Source organism: Natrix helvetica (genome assembly GCF_964273705.1).
Source record: "Natrix helvetica genome assembly, chromosome: 11".
In the NCBI taxonomy this organism is placed as follows: domain Eukaryota; kingdom Metazoa; phylum Chordata; class Lepidosauria; order Squamata; family Natricidae; genus Natrix; species Natrix helvetica.
The window spans coordinates 1,563,595-1,583,146 of NC_138562.1; the positions used below are offsets into that span (position 1 = coordinate 1,563,595).

Consider the following 19,552-nt stretch of genomic DNA (forward strand, 5'->3'; position numbering starts at 1 on the left):
AATTTTGGTCATAAGTCGAGGACTACCTGTTCTACCTGCCCTCATTGCCCACTTCTCTTTTTCTTAATGTAATTTTAGTGAGTCCAATCTGTTTTCTGTTTCAAGCACAAATTCGGTCTGTTACCCATGGTGAACAATTCATGTATTCATAAATCAAAGGTCCTACTTGCCAGCCTGAGAGAAGCTGATATGGGCCATAAAGTTTTTATGAGGTATCTCCAAATCCCATAATATTCTGCAGAGTGCAAAAGGCTACGAATCATTTTTCAATCATTTGCGGTTCACTAATTGTAACACAAAGATTAATCCTGGGATTTTATCCATTCCCACAGTCTTTATTCTTAGAAAATCCACTACTTCTCAATGAAATGTCAGCTTGCTATAATACTTTCCCATTGTTAAGCTTCCTTAATAGTTTAATATTTGGCCCACGAATTTCCCAATGGATGTGAAAACAATCTAGAATCTACCTGATTACCAATCTTTGGTAGGAGGAAGAAGTGGAGGACTAAAAGCAAAATTATTTAACTGAATAATAAAGGTTGAGGGTTGCATGCAAAACTTTTTAGCAATGCACAATTTTGCAAGCTTTTCTGGATTCTGGAAATGATTCTGTTTTTTATGTTCCCTGAAATGTATGAACCTTTGATTTTGTTTCTTTTTCTCCCTGTGTTTTGTATTATTTCATATGTTTATACATATGTTCTAGAATGTGATGCAGACTTTCTGCTCTATGCTTATCGGGACTCTGATAGTTTTCAAAAAAACCAAATAGATTCTCTTGCATGCAATTTATATGGCAATATGGCAATTCTTTGCAAATCCAAAGGAAGTACAGGCTGGGCTCTTGTGAGCAGAACCATTTTTCTGAGCTTCCTCCCTCCCTTCCTTTTCTGGAAAAAAAATCACTGTTTACTTACAAAATTATGCTGATGAACCTTCAAAAAGAAGGTTTGAATCCTTTGAATAGTCAAAGGATTTTTTTGACTAAGAAATTTTGGGGAGAGCATCCTGCCGTGTTGTTGGCTTCCACAATCAAATAATCATCTTCATTTTTAAAAAAAAACACATTTTATTATGCAACCTATTAAAATGCATGCAACAGCAGGGAATGATCAACACAATCTCAAAATTAAAATATAGAGTAATGAAAAAAAGGAACAAAGGCAAGTCATGCCTGGATATTATGATGTTTACATCTTAATGATGTTTATATCACAATGTTTCCTTCCTTCCGTCTTTGAATAAACAAGGATGATTTTCTTTTCCCTAGCATGATTAGAGATTTATATTTGAAAGTGAGACATCTTCAGAAAAAAAATGTCAAGGGTTATTTCTGCAGAAGCGAGAATCAATGCGTCAAAACAGAGAGTGGGGGAAGAAGCAATGAATTGTGCAAAGCAAGCGGAACAAGAGGAATCTCTTTCGCTTTGCAGGCCTGTTTTTGCAGAACCGGCTTCTTTCATGCTAGAACCGGAGTGTTGAAAGCAGGACCCTCCTTTGGTCTTGCGGGACCCAACTTTGCTTTGGAATGGGGCAACCCAACTGCGGCCACTCACCACAGCCAACTTGCTATGAGATAACTCGCCACAGGACAATTAAATAATTCGATTTAAAAATATGTTTTAATTGTTGTCATTCACATTTCATTTCGTCTCTCCTTTGGCACCCTTTCTTTAATGGTTATGTTTCATCACTGCTTCAATCTTGGTGTAACTCTTGTTCCGCAGAGAGTTGGCCATGTGGCAGCGTCTCATGGCGAGTTGGCCCCAGTGAGTCTTTGTCCCAGCCCCCCCCCCCCCCGCCCCGCTTCCCTTCCATGCCTGGTGTTGTGGGTGCTGCCTGGCTCACTCTCTCCTCTTGCTTCTCTAGGTAAAACTCTGGGTCATGGTGCTTTTGGCAAAGTGGTGGAAGCATCTGCTTTTGGCATAGATAAATCTTCAACCTGCAAAACAGTGGCTGTTAAAATGCTTAAAGGTACACTTCTCTCAGACTCCTCAACAGTTCCTTCTGTAACCCAAACCTGGTTGTGTCACTGCAGAAGTTTCAGAAACATTGCAGTTGGAAATTGAATAAGGAAGGAGGGCCTTCCTTTCATTACTCTCCCCTCTCCCTTGCGGTAACTCTGGAGTGGGATGGGCAATATGGCCTGTGGTACTTTGGTGCCTATCGTTATGTCCCTGAGCATCCTGCCTGATTTGGCTGTATTGTTTTTCAGTGGCTTTCGTTTTTTAATAATAACTTTTACTGCATTGTGAACTTAGTTGTTTTCTTGCAGACGTTTTATCACCCACACCGGTCAACATCATCGGTGCTAGTCAGCTAGTCAACCTTAGAGCTGATGGTGTTACCTAACTGGGTCGTGAAACATCTGCAAGAAAACAACCAAGATCAGAGACCACCAAGGACCTCTCAAGGGCTTCAACCCTGAGCTACAAATATTCTCCTTTCCTGGAATTTTTATTGCAGTATAAAAATACAAAGATAAAAAACTAACTCAAACTAAGAAAAAATAAAGAAAAAGTGCAGAGAGAAGAAAGGGGGAAAGGAAAAGACACATAAAGAAAAAAAGATATTCAAGGAAATGACTTCCTCCTTCAAAGCAATTTCAGTAGCTTATCACCTTCTCTCACATTTATGCCAAAAATCTCTTCAGCCCAGGTTTTCCGTTACTTTCACTGGGGTAAAGTTTAAAAAGAATTTACGGCTGTGTTTTGGAACCTGCGCAAGATCTTCTCTTAAACAAACACGCTGGGTGGCTGAAGGGGTGCCGTGACAGGGGTGTTCCAATGTTTGAAGGGCTTCTGCAAAGACGGGGGGGTCAGCCTGTTCTCCAAAGCACCAGAAGGCAGGACAAGGAACAATGGTTGGAAAGGAGAGAAGCAACCTAGAACTAAGAAGATATTTCGATATTTTCTAACAGTGAAAACAATTAACCAATGGAATTCCTTGCCTTCAGAGGTTGTGGATGCTTCATCACTGGAGGCTGTTAAGAAGAGACTGGACAGCCTTTTCTCTGGAATGGTTATAGGGTCTCCTGCTTGAGTTGGACTAGAAGACCTCAAAGGTCCCTTCCAACTCTGTTGTTCTGTTATGTTGATGCTTCAATTGAAGGAGCCTACAGAGAAGGAGGCGGGTCAGGAAGACATCATCCCAGGGAGGCAGTTTGCTCTTATTAAATATTTTGAGACTGGACTCATCCACCCTGTAGCCTTCCTAGAAACAACCAAGGCTCCTCATCATGACAATCATGCCACGAAAGCCCCCTAAACATGGTCTCCATTTAAGAGCATCCACTGGTATAGTTTCCCCCTTCTATTGCCGCAACTTGTGGCTTTTTGCCTATTCCCAACCCAACATGTAAATAACGTGAAGGCAGGTGACATGATGCCAGGTACCATAATGGCATCCATGTAGACTTGGGTTCAAGATTTATTGTATTGCTCTCAGCCAGGTGCTGAAACCTCCAGAGCATCTGCATTGAAACTGATCCTGAGTCTATTTATGACTCTGAAACCTCTAGCTTTGAATTTCTGACATGATGAAACAGCATTGCCATGTTAGAGATGTCCTGTACAGGCCAGCCTCCAGAAGGGCAACATGAAGTACCTTGTTGAATGGCCACCAGAGATGACTATGGGTAGAGCTTCTCTAGAAGGCACAGGAGGACTCTCTCTGCCCAAAACACATGAGCAGGTTCTGCATGCACAAGATCCAAGTTTAGTTTCTGGCATTCCAGAGATTAAATCAATGTTTCTCAACCCTGGCAACCTAAAGAGTGTGGACTTCAACTCCCATCTGGGCTTTGAAGTCCACACGTCTTCAAGCTGCCAAAACTGAGAAACACCAGATTAGATGCTATAAATATGTTCAGCTAATCAGAGGTATTCCCTCATTTCCAACATACTCCATTAACATACAGAGAGATTCAGCAAACCGAGTGAAGCTGGAATATATATATAATCTTGTTTCTTAATGACTGAAAGGGGTTCAATGCCAGAGAGATAAACAAATTAAATCAATTAATGACAAATCACCTGATCAGAGGGCTGGAACCTGGAAGAGATCCTGGAGATCTTCTAGTCCAAATCCTGCCCAAGGAAGGAGACCTTGTAAAGAAATCTAGCTTAGCATGGAAGCATCCCATACAATGAGTGATAGATGATCAGTCAAAGGTATCTTTTCTACTAATATGGATGAATTTCTAGTAGTCTAAATACCTTAACATTTAAGTATTTAAAGAAATCAGAAAGGAATTGTGCTAAGGATGAGGAACACAAACCTTGCCAACATAAATTTATTTTCTTTCCAGTGACAAGGTTTGGGCCATCTGGTATCAACTAATGACATTTACATACCAGTTCTCTCTACAGATACTTGATGAATAAATACACCACTTCGCATATTAATTGCTTGGAATAGTAGGTTTTAAAATATATTGTGGAGTTTTGTCTGACTAGATGAGGGCTGGACCGATTTCTTTCATCACTGCAAAATCTTATATTTTGTTGTGAAGCCACTTTTGCTTCACAATACAAAACTTCTAGATGTTAGCACAACTTTTGGTCAGTCATCTGCTCATCCTTATCCAATATCCAATAACTAAGAGGCTGCCACAAAGAAGAGGGAGTCAAGCTATTCTCCAAAGCACCTGAAGGCAGGGCAAGAAGCAATGGATGGCAACTGAACGAAGAGAGAAGCAACCTAGAACTAAGGAGAAATTTCCCGACAGTCAGAATAATTCATCAGTGGAACACCTTGCCTTCAGAAGTGGTGGAGGCTTTTAAGAGTCTGAATAGCCATTTGTCTGGAATGGCATTGGGTTTCCTGCTTGACCAGAGTGTTGGACTAGAAGACCCCCCAAAGTCTCTTTCAACTCTCTTACTCTGTTGTCCTTTTATGTATGATCCAAATTACTTTGAACATCCAACTTTCTTTTCAAGAGCATCAGGAATAGCCACTATTCTTTCTTTAGTACTGTTTTCAAGGGTCTGTCCCACATTTTTCTGCATGCTTTGGATCATCCCACATGGAAGTACACTCTGGAAAATGTCATCCTACAACTTGCCAAATATGTGAATTGTTTGAGAAATGTTTCCAAAGAAAATATAGTAGTTCTCAACAACAGTTCTCTCTAGCTCCTTCCTGGAAGTCATTGGTATGAACAATCCTTATTGTGAGAAACTGAGTTATTGTGGGATTATGTTGCCAGAATTATTTAGAATATTTTAAATCCAAGAACAGGTGTATAATTGGTGCACTGCTCAGCCTGAGTTCAGCCTGCTTTTGGTGTAATTTCAAAGGCCATTTTCAAGTAAGCAATTTTCTCTACAAGTGAAAAAATGAACCATTTGTTCAAGCTTCCTGCATGGAGAGAAGGAGAAAGACAAGGAGAAACATCTGAAGAGAAAAAGAGATAAAGAGGATGAGACAGAGTTAAAGAAACGTGCCAGAAATCAAGGGAGCAAAACAGAATAACAAAGTTGGAAAGGACCTTGGAGGTCTTTTTAGTACAGGAGACCCTGGACCATTCCAGACAAATGCCTGCCCATTCTCTTCTTAAAAGCCTCCTGTGATGGAGCCCAGAACTTCTGAAGGCCAGCTGTTCCACAGGTTAATTGTTTTCATTGTTAGGAGGTTTCTCTTAATTCTAAGTGGCTTCTCTCCTCCATTTTATGTTGATGGTATTTATAATTCCTTTTCAGTATACATATTTAATTTTAACCTATATCTTCCTCTTTCTTTTTTAAACGAGAGAAAAAAAAGAAGTATACATATATAGTAATTGCATTTTTACCCCCTCCCAACCTATTTTTGGGCCAGATGTAGACTGAGTTACATTCTCCCCATAACAGTTGCATATTTGCCCCTATTCCATATATTTTAACCTTTATTTAATTATCTTTCCATTATCATATTCAATCAGTTAGCAACTCAATTTTATTATCATGTATAGGAGTAAACCCTACACAAATTCCTTTGATTAATTAAGTTTCACTGTTATGACCATATCTTGCTAGTGGACATACCCAACTTCAGTTCTTGAGTCTGCATTTAGCTTTTCAAAGTCATGTATGGAACCCCAAAGTTCTTCTGGATGATAGTACTGAACTGTAGACTTGAATGGAGAAGAAAGAAAATTAATTATGTCAATGGAATGCAATGAAGGAAATTTCATTCAAGAGTAAATGAAGAGAAGCCAAACTGTAAGTGTAAACCATTATGGGACTGCATTAGCAATAATGAATAAAATTCAAGCAATGAATGAAGTTGGTGTCCCTTTTGGTCAAGATTGAATCTTAATCCACCTTGCGAATGGTTGATTGTTCTGATCTCCTGGAGTGATCTAGGCTGTCCTGGAGATCATCCTGATCTTCAAGACAGCCTCTAAAACCAAGTCTCTCCTTTGGTCTAAATGTTTTGGGTATCTCCATCCATCCAGATTATTTCCAATGTTATGTTGACCTCTAGAGGACAAAAAGTGTTTAGCTTTTAGAACTTCCATTGTTCACGAATGGTCAACATTCTACTGTGCTATCCTAGCAGGAAATTGGGAGCAAAAAAGGTTTTCCAAAACAGCTCAACTTCTCCTTGCAGATAAGAACCTTTGAGAAGATCAGGGCAGGAAATTGTGTCTTATCTGATGAGAAATAATACACAGAGAGCCTAGAAGAGATCAGGGTGTACTTTGTTTTTTCCCATGGCGGTGTTTGCTTCCCTTTCAAACATAAACAGGATCTGACTCTTCCCGTTGCTGATATCCTGTGGTGTAAAGATGCTTGTGTGTTCTTTCTCAAGCAGAGTGTGCAACGACTAATGAGTGCAAGGCTCTGATGTCGGAACTGAAGATCCTGATCCACATTGGACATCATCTAAATGTGGTCAACCTACTGGGGGCTTGTACCAAGCCTGGAGGTGAGTGTTTGCTGATTCCTTGGTTCTGTAACTTGAGACAAAACCCCACACTTTCATATTATTTTTATTTCTATCCTGCCTTTATTATTTTTTACAAATAACTCAAAGCAATGAACATATCCAAAGCACTCCTCCTCCTTTCTTATAGCAATAGTACTTAGACTTATATACCACTCCATAGTTGTTTACAAATGTCAGCATCTTGCCCCCAATAATCTGGGTCCATATTTTACCTATCTTGGAAGGATGGAAGGATGATTCAACATTGAGATAGTCAGGACTGGGTTTTGGGCTTAAAGCGTGGTTGGAGCTGCCGTCTTTCTATAAATCTTGGTGGGGGTGTGTGGACTGCTGGCTTTGTTTCAGTAAGTGGAATGATTGGTTGTGTGGTTGTATCATGATTGGTAGATTGGTGCTGATTGGTGCTGGCTGTGTGTCCGTCGTTGTTTCGTGTTGTAACGGCCTGGATATATATCAAGATTTTGCCCAGTTCCGGCAAAATAGATTGCCTTCTGCATTTTCTGTACTGGAAAGCAAAACTGTATCTAGGATTAAAATAATTCATTCTGGATCCTCCCAAAGAAGCTGAAGTTGAAAGATTTAGTAGAACTAAGTAACTGCAAGTATTTTGAGGCAAGCCTATTTTCCCTGCTGCACACACATAAACACACACATAACCAACCTTTCTGTCAGAAAATCTCAAGCAGAACACAACTCCATAAAAATGCAGCCCCCGCTGTTTATAAAGCATTCATAAAGTATTTATGAGGCCCATTGTACCTGAATGAATATATCTCACAATGCAACCAAGACCCAGCTGAGTAAGAACTGCTGCAGAGAAAGAGGCACAGAACAATTGCATTCTATACCACAGATTCTTTTAATCTCAATGTCTTTAAATACATAGAAACTTTCACAAACAGACTGAACTGGGATCCCCATAGTTAGACAAGAACGGAGGTGTGTAATAATAATATTTCTTTTTCTTCCCAATATGATTTTCCTGTTGGAAATGATAGCATTAAGACAACTGTGGCAGGCAGTGGCATTGTGGTGGTGGTGGAAGTAAGCAGGAGAATTGTCCCAAGTTGGATGGCTGACTTGCTTTTCCAACAGTGTTTTTTTCAGGAGTGGGAGTTCCATCAAGAAAAGGGGTCATGGAATACAAGTATATTGTATGCATAGCTATAATTGATTCCTTTGTCTTGTTCAAAACTTGTAACTCTAGAAAAGAAAAAAGGTAGGATAGAGAACATAGAATCATAGGACTGGAAGGGACTTTGGAGATCTTCTAGCCCAACCCACTGCTCAAGCAGGAGACACTATAACATTCCACACAAACAGCTTTCCAACCTCTTCTTAAAGACCTCCAGTGATGGAGCACCCACAACCTCTGGTGGAAAGCCCTTCCACTGATTCGTTGTTCTCACTGTCAGGAAATTTCTCCTTAGTTCTAGGTTGGATCTCTCCTTGATTTAGTTTACACCCGTTGTTTCTTGTCCTAACCTCAGGTACTTTGGAGAATACATCAATCCCCTCTTCTTTGTGACAGTACTGGAAAACATCATGTCAGTCCTAATCCTTCTCTTTCAACATATGGTTTAGCCTCCAGACCCTGCTCATCTTTGTTGCTCTCCTCTGCCCACCAAGATGTGATAAGGGATGGAACCAAGATACTTTATTTTGAGAAACCTCAGCTGAAACTCTTGTGGGAGGGGAGGTTGGTGTTTCCAAAATCTTGTTTTCTTTTTCTTCTTGCCGTCACAAACAAGAATCCTTGGGGCATTTCCAAAATCTCTGCAGGATATGTTTAATTAAAGTCATGATGTTGGTCTCACTGATGAGTTTCCCTCGGATGATTTATAATGGAGAAAAATTACTTTAATGTTCATGCAAAAAATTAGAAAAAAGGGAAATATCATGGATTTTGATTGGCCAAAATAGGAGAAAGTAAGCACCAAAGAGTAGTATAAAATGCAGTTCTATTAAAACCACTACATTAGGAAACAATTGGTACTGAGTTTTATATGTTATATTCAAAAAGCAAAATGGGGTAAATGCAAAAGAGGACATAGAGTAAACCAAAGAAATAAGAATAAAAACATGAGCTAGTTAAGGTAAGCAGGGTTTTTTCTATGCTTTGGTCTACACTTGGCTTATGCAATGCAAGATGCATTCTGCAATAGTCGATAGGAAAGGAACATAAACTCGATTTGATGATTACATGGAAATGATTCTCCGGGCATGCGTTTAATCATTTTCCTTCCTGTCACATTTCAAATTCCTATTTGGCCACAGACTTTGCAGGTTCAGGGTTCATGTGCAGGGTTCAGGCTGGACACCTCGGATGTCCATTATAATGGACAACTTGCTAATGGCAAAAAAAAACCCCACATGATTTAAAGAAGTTGAGTTTTTTCTCCTATAAAAAGAAAACCATGAAGAAAACTTTGCAACATGTGGGCAAACAGGTGAGCTATTCCAATATTTGAGGGGCTGCCACAAAGAAGAGGGGGTCAACCTATTTCCCAAAAACCAGAAGGCAACAGAAGATGCAATGGATGGAAACTAATCAAGGAGAGAGGCAACCTAGAACCAAAGAGAAATTTCCTGACTATGGGAACAATTAACCAGTGGAACAGAAGCTGCCTTCAGAAGTTATGGGAGCTCCATCACTGGAGGCTTTTAAGAAGAGACTGAACAACCACTTGTCTCAAATTGTATAGGGTCTCCTGCTTGAGCAGAGGGTTGGATTAGAAGACCTCCAAAGTTCCTTCCAGCTCTGTTATGCTTTATCCATTCCCATACAACTATAACATGACTCCAGACCCCCCTTTGAAATATTGATTGGATAGGAAATAAATGGGATAGGGGGAAAAACAATTTGCTTGATTTAGGCATTGTATGGATTAAGTAAATAAATACTGTAGTTAACTCTGCAGTTGGGAGAGGGGACTCTGTTTTTTCCTGTCCTAGGTACAAAGCTAGTTGGGTGACATTGCTCCAGTCACTTTCTCTCAACCCTAAGAAGGAGACAATAGCAAGGCACCTGTGAAAAGTTGGCAAGAAAATTTCTAGTCCAAACAGTCACTAGGAATCAAGGCTGACTTGAAAACACCAAAAAAGGACAATTAAGTCTTGGTGATAATACGGGGATGGGAAGATGACTCCATTGTAGAAGGTCCTTTACCATTAGAGTAGAGATGACCCACCAGTTTGCTTGCTTTCTGTAAAGAGGAAAACCCGTCTTCCTCAAGAGGGTTTTGGGGCCGACGGTAAACCTGAGTTGCCTTTGTAACTCTAGTTGCATTTGATTTGCTTTGATTGGTTATGTAAACCATCCTGAGTCATGATATTCCAAGGCAGTTCAGAAATAAATAAATGAAAGAATGAATGAATATATGTTAGCTTTGATCTTGGCATCACCGAGGGGTGTGTGTGATTGGATCTCTTCTGACCACTGTTGAAAAAGCAAGTTCTTGTCGGTATGAGAAGGAGGGGAGGAGAGATTATATTTATATCTCACTTGCTTCCCAAGAGCTCAGCATGCCTCCTTTCCCACCTCCATCCATTTTACCTTCACCGTGTTCTTACATAATAAATTAAGCTGTGAGAAGTGACTAGCCCAAAGCCAGATTGAGTTTTCCCAAATCCAACATTCAGAGCCAGGATGGACAACATTTTAACACTGTGACAAGTCAAGAACAATTAAAAAGAGAACTGAAATGGGGGGGGGGGGAGGAACCAAGATCGTTTTTTCATTTGATATCATTCTTTACATGTTACAGAAAAAAACAGCTTTGCTCAGAAAGCCCTAAAGATCTCACAATTCTTCTCCTTCTCCTCCATTCTGCAAACTCCACTCCCTTCTAGCACTGATGGTGTTACCTAGCTTGAGTAATGAAAGGCCTGCAAGAAACAGTCACGCTCAGAGAGCACCAAGAACCCCTCATTTCAACCCTGAGCTGTAAATATTCACCCTTGTGCCATTTCAATGCGCGGATCAATCCTTCTGAAGGAGCAGGTGTGCCCCAAAGAGGCGGAGCTTCTTCTTTTGGACCATTTCATTGAGGGCCTCATTTCCAGAACCCGCGATCCTTAACCCGTGCATCTTTCTACATAGCAGTCCATTGTGTTGGCTCTTCAGATTTGCTTCATGGTTTGATGTGGGAAAGCCAGCAAGGAAGTCAGTAATGGCTGAAACTAAATAGCTCTCATATCTGGGCCAAGCGCTGACATTAGTCCTTGATGAATGGAAACGGAGATGTCTTTGATGGCATCTAATGGTGCTAATTAATCAGATAACTGCTGTTTGTGGGGCAAGGAGGCATGTTCAGAAGGATGGAGAGACAAACTGCAAGACGTTTCATCCCTAACAGGGGTAGCAGGGAGGGGTATAACATCTGCACAAACACCCATCAGCGAGTAAAAGCTGGTGTCTGTCCCATTAAACAGAAAATATGGCCGGTAGCCAGTGTTTGTTTCTCACTTCCTGGCCCCAGTTTTCTGACCTTGGATTCATTCCTCTTTTATCCATTGCCTGTTTTCTTCCGTCTTTGCAAAAGAGACGTTTTCTTGCTTTTGCTTATTCCTACAATGTCCCCATGTGTTATCATTTCATAAACTTTGTTTGATCCTGTTTGCAGGTCCTCTGATGGTCGTTGTAGAATATTGCAAGTATGGAAATCTCTCTAATTACCTGCGGGGAAAACGAGGTGATTTCATTGTATGCAAGGTAAGATCTGTGGCCCACTTTCTTGATCCTTTAAGAACTTCCGAGGGAAAGAGGCTTCGTTCTGTCCAAGTGGGGGCTGGGCTTCAGCAAAGGTATTTATTTGTAAAAGCTGTTGGCCGCCCATCTCACCTCAAGGTAACTCTGGGTGACTTACAATCGTAAAAGATAAAAACTACAAGTAGTCCTCGACTTACAACAGTTCATTTAGTGACCGTTCAAAGTTACAATGGTACTAAAAAAGTGATTCATGACCATTTTCCACACTTATGACCATTGCAGCATCCTGTGGTCATGTGATTCACATTCAGATGCTTGACAAGTGACTCATATTTATGACGGTCGCAGTGTCCCAGAGTCATGTGCTTCCCTTTAGTGTCCTTGTGACAAGCAAAGTCAAGGGGAAACAAGAGTCACTTAATGACCGTGTTGCTAATTTAAGAACTGCAGTGATTCACTTAACAAATGTGGTGAGAAAAGTGGTAAAATGGAGCAAAACTCACTTAACAAATTTCTCACTTAACAATATAAATTTTGGGCTCAATTGTGGTCGTACGTTGAGGGCTACCTGTATGTGGACTAAAAACATAAATAAGTTAGTACCAAGAGGCAAATCCTTCAGCACAATTAAAAGATGTGGAGGGCAGAAGCAGCTTGGGGGGAGGTGGCATAATCAATATGATAGGAGATGACCAGGCTGAGCCTGAGGGAGGGGTCAAATGCATCGTCAGGCTTGAGTCCCTTCTCGGCCACAAGAGATCTTAGTCCAGCTCACCTTGAATTCCCTTGACTCTTATTTACAGCCAATTTTCTTGGACCTTAGTAGTTCAGATTCTTGTAGAGAGCTTAAGTTTGCGATAAATGATTGTACCCATTTGAATTGATCTCCTGATTTCCCTGGCGCCTCCATGGTGATGCTTCCCCATTGGGGCCATAAGCTAACTGGCAGAGCCAGGTCTTTAGGCTCTTATGCAGTTATAAGGGTCTGCGCCAACCTCACATTGCGGTGTGCTAAATGTTCTGTAGGGAAGACACAAAGGGAGAGGTGCAGCCGTGACCTCCAAATGGCCATTAGAAGACATGACGAAAATTCTTTAATTTAACAACATATAAGCAGATTTAACCATAGTTTCAATTGGGAAAAGACCAAAAATTCCCCGGGAATTTCTGGAAGCCCTTTGACAAATCAGCTGCCCCGGTAGACACATAGACATCAACAACATCTGTAGACTATGCAAAAGAGACAATCAGCCAGCCCAAAAGAGAACAAGGAGACTCCACCAGTAATCAGCACTCAGATTAGCATGGATTAATTCCAAGGTCAGATGAACAATCAAGTAAGCAACACCCCAATCAAACTGCCATGAGCCATCAGTAAAAGGCCCAACCAAAGAATCCCTAAGACTGCCCCGACCCCCCCCCCCCCACACACACACACAGGCAAGAAACCAGAATGTTAAACAGACAGCAAATAGGACTCCTTGCTAGTACTGATGATGTTATCCAGTCAGGGTAATGAAATGTCTGCAAGAAAACAAGCCAACTCAGAGAGCACAAAGGGAGCGAATGTCCTTCTCCTGGAATCCACCAGCTGGAATAATCGGGCTGATGGGTCCCAGAGCATGCCTCCTCTGCCAGCACCGGTGGGGCAGGTCAATCAAGTAGCCTGGACCCATGCCAGGAAGGGCTTTGAAGGTGGTCGCCAACACCTTGAACTGCACCCAGAAGCAGACTGGCAAGCAATGCGTCTCGCAGAACAGTGGTGTCCCAGGGGCCAAAGCTAACCATATAGGTCATTTCTTAGACAATAGGAAGACTTTTACTCAAAATGGAAAACTAATCTTTTTGCACTCATGCCTAATTAAGTTGCAGCTAACAAACAAAAGCATTCCTATCAACTAAAATGGATAGTGTAGTTTGAAGACGGGGTAATGTGGCGCTATGAGCAATAAGCAAATTATGATCCACTTAAATGGAGGCAGCATGTTAGGCAAAAACAGCCGCTCGCTTTTGTAAACCCAAGTCTCCAGTTTAGCATGTTGTTTGAACTTGGCCAAAGAGTAATAACTGGCTTCTTGAAGAGTTCTTTTTCTTCCCCAGCCATCAGGAAATTCAGACTGCTCGGAGAAAGGATTGACAGACTCTATCAGTGACTTAACAGAGCTAATTAAGAGGCGTCTTGAAAGTGTGGCCAGCACCGGTAGCTCTGCTAGCTCTGGATTCATTGAAGACAAGAGTTACACAGATTCTGATTCAGAAGAAGAAGGTCAGTGAACACCTACCAGCTCATCGAACATAAAATAATAGAGTTGGAAGGGATGGTCCAACCCCCTGCTGGAGCAGGAGACCCTATGCCATGTCAGACAAATAGCTGTGTCGTCTCTTCTTAAAAGCTCCAAGGATGGGGCACCCACAACTTCTGGAGGCAAGCTGTTTCACCGATTAATTGTCCTCACTGTTAGGAAGCTTCTCCTTAGTTCTAGATTGATTCTCTCCTTGATTAGCTTACATCCACTGTTCCTGGTCTTGCCTTCTGGTGCTTTGGAAAATAATTTGACCCCCTTGTCTTTCTAGGAGCCCCTCAAATAGTGGAAGATTGCTATTATGTCACTCCTAGCCTTTCTTTTCATTAGATTATCCATATCCAATTCTAGTAACCGTTGTTCGTGTGTTTTAGCCTCCAGCCTCCTAATCATCTTTGTTGCTCTTCTCTGCATTCTTTCCCATTTCCAGAAAGTTTGCCCACTTTCTGGTCCCTTTGGATTTCCAGTTTTGGAGTTCTGTCCCCTTCTGGTCTACACCAGGATTACTCCATCTGCAAATATGTGGGGAGTTTTGGGGAAATTAAAACCTCCACTTCCTCTTAGCAATGTTCTGAGCAAAGATGGGCCATCTGATTTTGTAGCTTTCGGTCCTGCTACATTAGCCTGTTTGGGGAAACATACAGTCATAGGGCTGGAAGGAACCTCAACACAGAACTGTGGCCATCTAATGTAGGTGAGTCTTCACTGCAAAAATATCCCTTTGGGCCTCTGGCTGAGATCATCCCTTGCTTTCTCCTAGACGCTGAAGATCTTTATAAGCGACCTCTGACTTTGGAGGACCTGATTTGCTACAGCTTCCAGGTAGCTAAAGGAATGGAGTTCCTGGCCTCAAGAAAAGTAAGTCTTGTTGCAAGAGGTGTCAAAAATTATAGCTGGGTTCACATAACGTTAAACAAGTGTTTCCTGAACATCACAAAATTCCAGACGTATGGATCTCAACTCTCAGAATTCCAAGCAACAGGAATGCAGACTAGGAAATCTGGGACATTGAAGTCTATGCATCTTGAAAGATGGCAAGTTGAGAAACAATGTACCAGTCTAAACTAAACTGGGTTGGGAGTTCATCTCAGTCATTATCCATTCGTTTATTGGGATATTACATTTTGGGCATGAACCTGATTTTCCTCTTGTTATTTCTAGCGCTTTATCAACGTGGGTAGTCTTTTTTTTAATGCCATCCAACATTTCAACAAAGCCGCCGTAGAACTGGTGGAACTCCATTCTTTAGATTCAGACAAGAGCTAATAAGTGTTGGGAAAACGTATTTGTATAGCCATCAGCTGGATGTAATGGAACGAGATTCAGAAGTTGTGAAAATCATTTAATTAGAAAAATGCAGTCCTGTTTTATATGGAGGCAGCAAAAGAGCCCTTGAAAGTATCGGTTGCTTGGAAAGGTTTTAGTGCTTCTTAGGGGTTCAGAAATCAAGCAAGTGCTAAAAAGTACACACAAAAATAACACCCACATATAGGTAGGCCAGATCCTAAACAACGTGTTCCACAGTATCCAGCCAACCCATTAAGTCTCAAGTGTTCCACAAGGATTAAACCTGGAATGTTTCCTACAAACAGCACATGATGTTCCACAAATCCATAGTCAAATTTTTCCTGACGGTCCCCCTTAAGTTCTCACAAGACACTGGAGAACTTTAAACTGCAGAAACAAACAGGGACACCCAGGGAGGTAGAGGCTAAAAGGTCAAGATGGTGTGCACAAGTGTGAGATCCCAGCAGATGCCGTTTTATCTGTGGCACCCGTGAAAAATGACCAGGGCTCCCGTTGAACAGTCAGCGACTCCCTCTTCAGGATGGTCAGAGCCCCACCCACACAGAAACGCTCATCGGTAATAGAGGAAGGTCATTTTTTTCCTGATGTCCTTGTGTTCCTTTTTCCATCCCAGTGCATTCATAGAGATTTGGCAGCCAGGAACATTCTTCTTTCTCAAAACAATGTGGTGAAGATTTGTGATTTTGGATTGGCCAGAGACATATACAAGGATCCTGATTATGTGCGGAAAGGAGATGTAAGTATGGAACTGGGTGCCGTAAGACGCTTTTCCCAGTTGCACCCTTTATGTGGTGGAACCTGGTCTCGTTCCCAGGAGGGAGGGGCTGATTTCCATGGAGGCAGAGGAGCTTGGAAAGTTTGATCAGCAGGAAGTGGGTTGAAATGGTTCCTCTCTTGCAGCCCCAGAGTATATCTGTAGTTATGCAGATAGTTGCTTTAGTCTAGCAAGATTCTGTCTATAGGTGGAGAACCATAAGGGAAACGATTCAGAAATAACTCTATGTGTCGTTCTTGATTCCTGGGCCCTGATATCTGATCTCCTTTGACAGCATAAATCACAAAAGCTATTCATCCTTGCTCCCCCACCTCCCCCCCCCCCTGTGATATTGAATAGGATTCACATGCTTTGATCAATGTATTTAATATCTGATTAAAATTGGTAACACAACTAGGTCTTCTTTCCTAACCATGAGGATACCATCTAAAATGGCACAATGTACATCCCAGCATTGCAACACAAGTGCCATCTTTTTTTTACTTGCATCTCAATGTCACAAGCAAGTACGGAAGGGGTTGGGTTTGCACTATAACACACCACAATGGACACTGGCCCAACCGTCCATCTTGCATCTACACACAGCAACTTTGTACTTCTTTCCTTTCCCAGGCCAGGCTGCCCCTGAAATGGATGGCTCCAGAAGCAATTTTTGACAAAATCTACACAACTCAGAGTGATGTCTGGTCCTTCGGTGTGCTGCTTTGGGAAATATTTTCCCTAGGTAAGATTGTTTTTCCTTACTTGGATTTTAAGTAGAAGAAGCACTTGCACTTAATGTCATAAAAGGATTTCAGAGTGCTACTGGAAATTAACCACACTAAACCACGAATGAAGGCAAATGCGCATGTCCCAGGATGATGATGCAAGATCCAATCTGGGCCTTTCACAGGTTTAGCCTTCTGAGTTTTCAGACTCGTGCTGAAGCCCATCCTCAGGGGGCTTCTCTCTAGCGGAATGCATGTGCTCTGAGCTATTCTAGGCATAATATTTATGTGGTGCCTGGTTGTGTGTGGCTTCTTCCTTGTTGAGTGGGGTGTTGATGGGTGATTATTAAGTCGTTGGCTCTTGTTTCCTTGTGCTGTCAAATCCTTGGCTCATAGAATAGCCCAAAGCAGACATTCTGGTGAGAGAGAGGCTCCCTGAGGAAGGGCTCCAGCACGAGTCTGAAAACTCAGAAGGCTAAACCTTGGGTCCCGGTGATCGACCCAGATTGGATCCTAAACCACATTTGTTTGAGGGGGTCCTTTTCTAGAAGAAAAGTCTCTTTCCCTTCAAAGAGCAGGGGAGTCTGTGTTGCAGCCAATCTGCTGCCAACAGCCTGTTTCATTCATTCCTGATCTGGAGCATTTGATGAGTGGGAACTGCGGTGGACATCCCTCCCATTGCAACCCCCACGTGGGATGCTGGACTAGCAGCAGAGGAGCCTCACCTGTGAAGCTGACTTGGGGTCAGGGGCTATGTTTTAACCAAACAATTGTTATTTATTTATGAAATATATAAACCACTTCAGGCAAAGGGCCCTGATAACTGTACAGGAAACCATAGCAGTACAACCAATGCGGAACAGTGCAATCAAAGACAATTAAACTAAGCCACAGCCTTGCAATGACTATTATTTCTGGCATCAAGAGTTTTGCAGCATTCAAATTTTAAGACTGTCTGGAACTGGTTGGCTACAAGGATGGGAACAGCTGTGGAGGTAAAAGCTGTATGTATTCCTGGAAAAAGGACATACTGGTAAGTCTAATATAGACAGCCCCTCCCCCCCCCCGGGGCTTTTCAAAAGGCAACTGGACTTTCTTTTATTTTGCTTGAAGATGTTTAGCTTCTTATTCAAGAAGCTTCTTCGGTTCTGGCTAAATAGTGGAGAATTGAAAGAGAAATCCTTCCATTTTTCACCATTCAGTCAGAACTGAAGAAGCTCCTTGAATGAGAAGTAAAACATTTTCAAAGAAAAAAAGCCAAGGAAGTCCAGTTGCTCTTTGAAAAAGCACCTTTGGGGCAACCAGGACCTGGATGATTGAGAATCTCCATAGTTATCTAATACAGGTAGTCCTTGATTTACGGCTGTTTGCTTAACAACTCTTCAATGTTACAAGCAATCTCGCCGGGAGTACTTACAACCCCATTCCAAAGTTCTGAGGGCTGCCCCTCCTCTCCACAGTTATGGCCACATTTTGGGTGCTTAGCAACCAGCTCGCATTTAGCAATCGCAAGAGCACTTAGCACTGGCTCCCTGTGGCCTTTCGGGTGCGTTTCAAGGTGTTGATTGTCATCTTCAAAGCGCTCCATGGCTCGGGACCTAGTTACCTGCGGGATCGCATTCTACCCCACACATCCCTGCGACCAATCCGCTCTCACAGAGAGGGACTCCTCCAGGTACCTTCCGCTAAGCAGTGCGGGCGGGCGGTGCCTAGGAATAGGGCCTTCTCTGTGATGGGCCCAACCCTCTGGAACGACCTCCCCCCCGATATTAGAACCACCTTGGACCTCCGCTCCTTCCGCAAGAAACTCAAGACCCACCTGTTTCGATTAGCCGGCCTGGCCTAATTGTAACTGTAATTGTACTTACAGGGAACACCCACTACTGACCTTCCTGGATGGCTTTTTAAATTTTAAATTTTGGGGTTTTAAATTGGTTTTAGAATTGTTTTTAATTATTTAATTAGTTTGGGTTGTATATACAGACGGTATGTTTGCGTTGTTTTGTCTGATGTTTTATGTTATGTTTTGTTGTTTTATACACGAACTGTCTGTACACCGCCCCGAGTCCCTACGGGGAGAGGGGGCGGTCTATAAATTTAATAAAACCTAAACCTAAACTTAGACTTATATACTGCTTCATAGATCTTTACAGCCCTCTCTAAGCAGTTTGCAGAGTCAGCCTGTTGCCCCCAACAATGCGGGTCCTCATTTTATTGACTTTGACTAAGGATGAAAGGCTGAGTCAACCTTGAGCCAGTCAGGATTGAACTCCTGGCAGTGGGAGGCAGAATTCGCCTTCAATGCTGCATTCTAACCTTTGTGCCCCCACTGGTCATTTACGGCCATTTGCTGTGTCCTCTGGTCACATGACCACATTTTACAATTTCTTTTGCCAGAAACTAGTATTTAGTTCCAATTTCCAGCAAAATCAATCAATGGAGAACAATTGATTCACTTTATGACCATCACAAGAAAGGTGATAAATTCAGATCGGTCGTTTGGTTGACCTTCTTGACATCTGCCACAACTTACAACCATAATGGGCAATCTCCATTATGGTCATAACTTGAGGATTGCCTACAAAGAAATGAAGACTAGAACAGCAATTGTAGGTAATTCCGCTGCCCTGGCACTCAACACAGCATGGATGCTAACGTCATTAACGTCTCCAAGGGACATATTTCCTGTCAGCACCACACATAAACTATGGGAGAAAATGCAGCAGCTGCCCATCCTGTTGGCTGCCTACTTTAGAAGGAGTTTCCCAATCGACGTTTTAGCCTGAGGTGGAAAGTCTAGTAACATCCTGAG

The 19,552-nt window shown here is 42.0% G+C and overlaps 1 protein-coding gene across 1 annotated transcript in view; it reads left to right on the forward strand.

Annotated features, from left to right (window-relative positions):
• LOC309397898 (vascular endothelial growth factor receptor kdr-like) overlaps positions 1 to 19,552 on the forward strand; it is a 182,905-nt gene that overhangs the window by 135,229 nt on the left and 28,124 nt on the right. Inside the window, exons 19-25 of the mRNA XM_081964323.1 lie at positions 1,873 to 1,977; positions 6,799 to 6,915; positions 11,562 to 11,650; positions 13,748 to 13,913; positions 14,711 to 14,808; positions 15,872 to 15,994; positions 16,646 to 16,757. Of these exons, the coding sequence (XP_081820449.1) occupies positions 1,873 to 1,977; positions 6,799 to 6,915; positions 11,562 to 11,650; positions 13,748 to 13,913; positions 14,711 to 14,808; positions 15,872 to 15,994; positions 16,646 to 16,757 (810 nt within the window). The remainder of the gene's footprint in view (positions 1 to 1,872; positions 1,978 to 6,798; positions 6,916 to 11,561; positions 11,651 to 13,747; positions 13,914 to 14,710; positions 14,809 to 15,871; positions 15,995 to 16,645; positions 16,758 to 19,552) is intronic.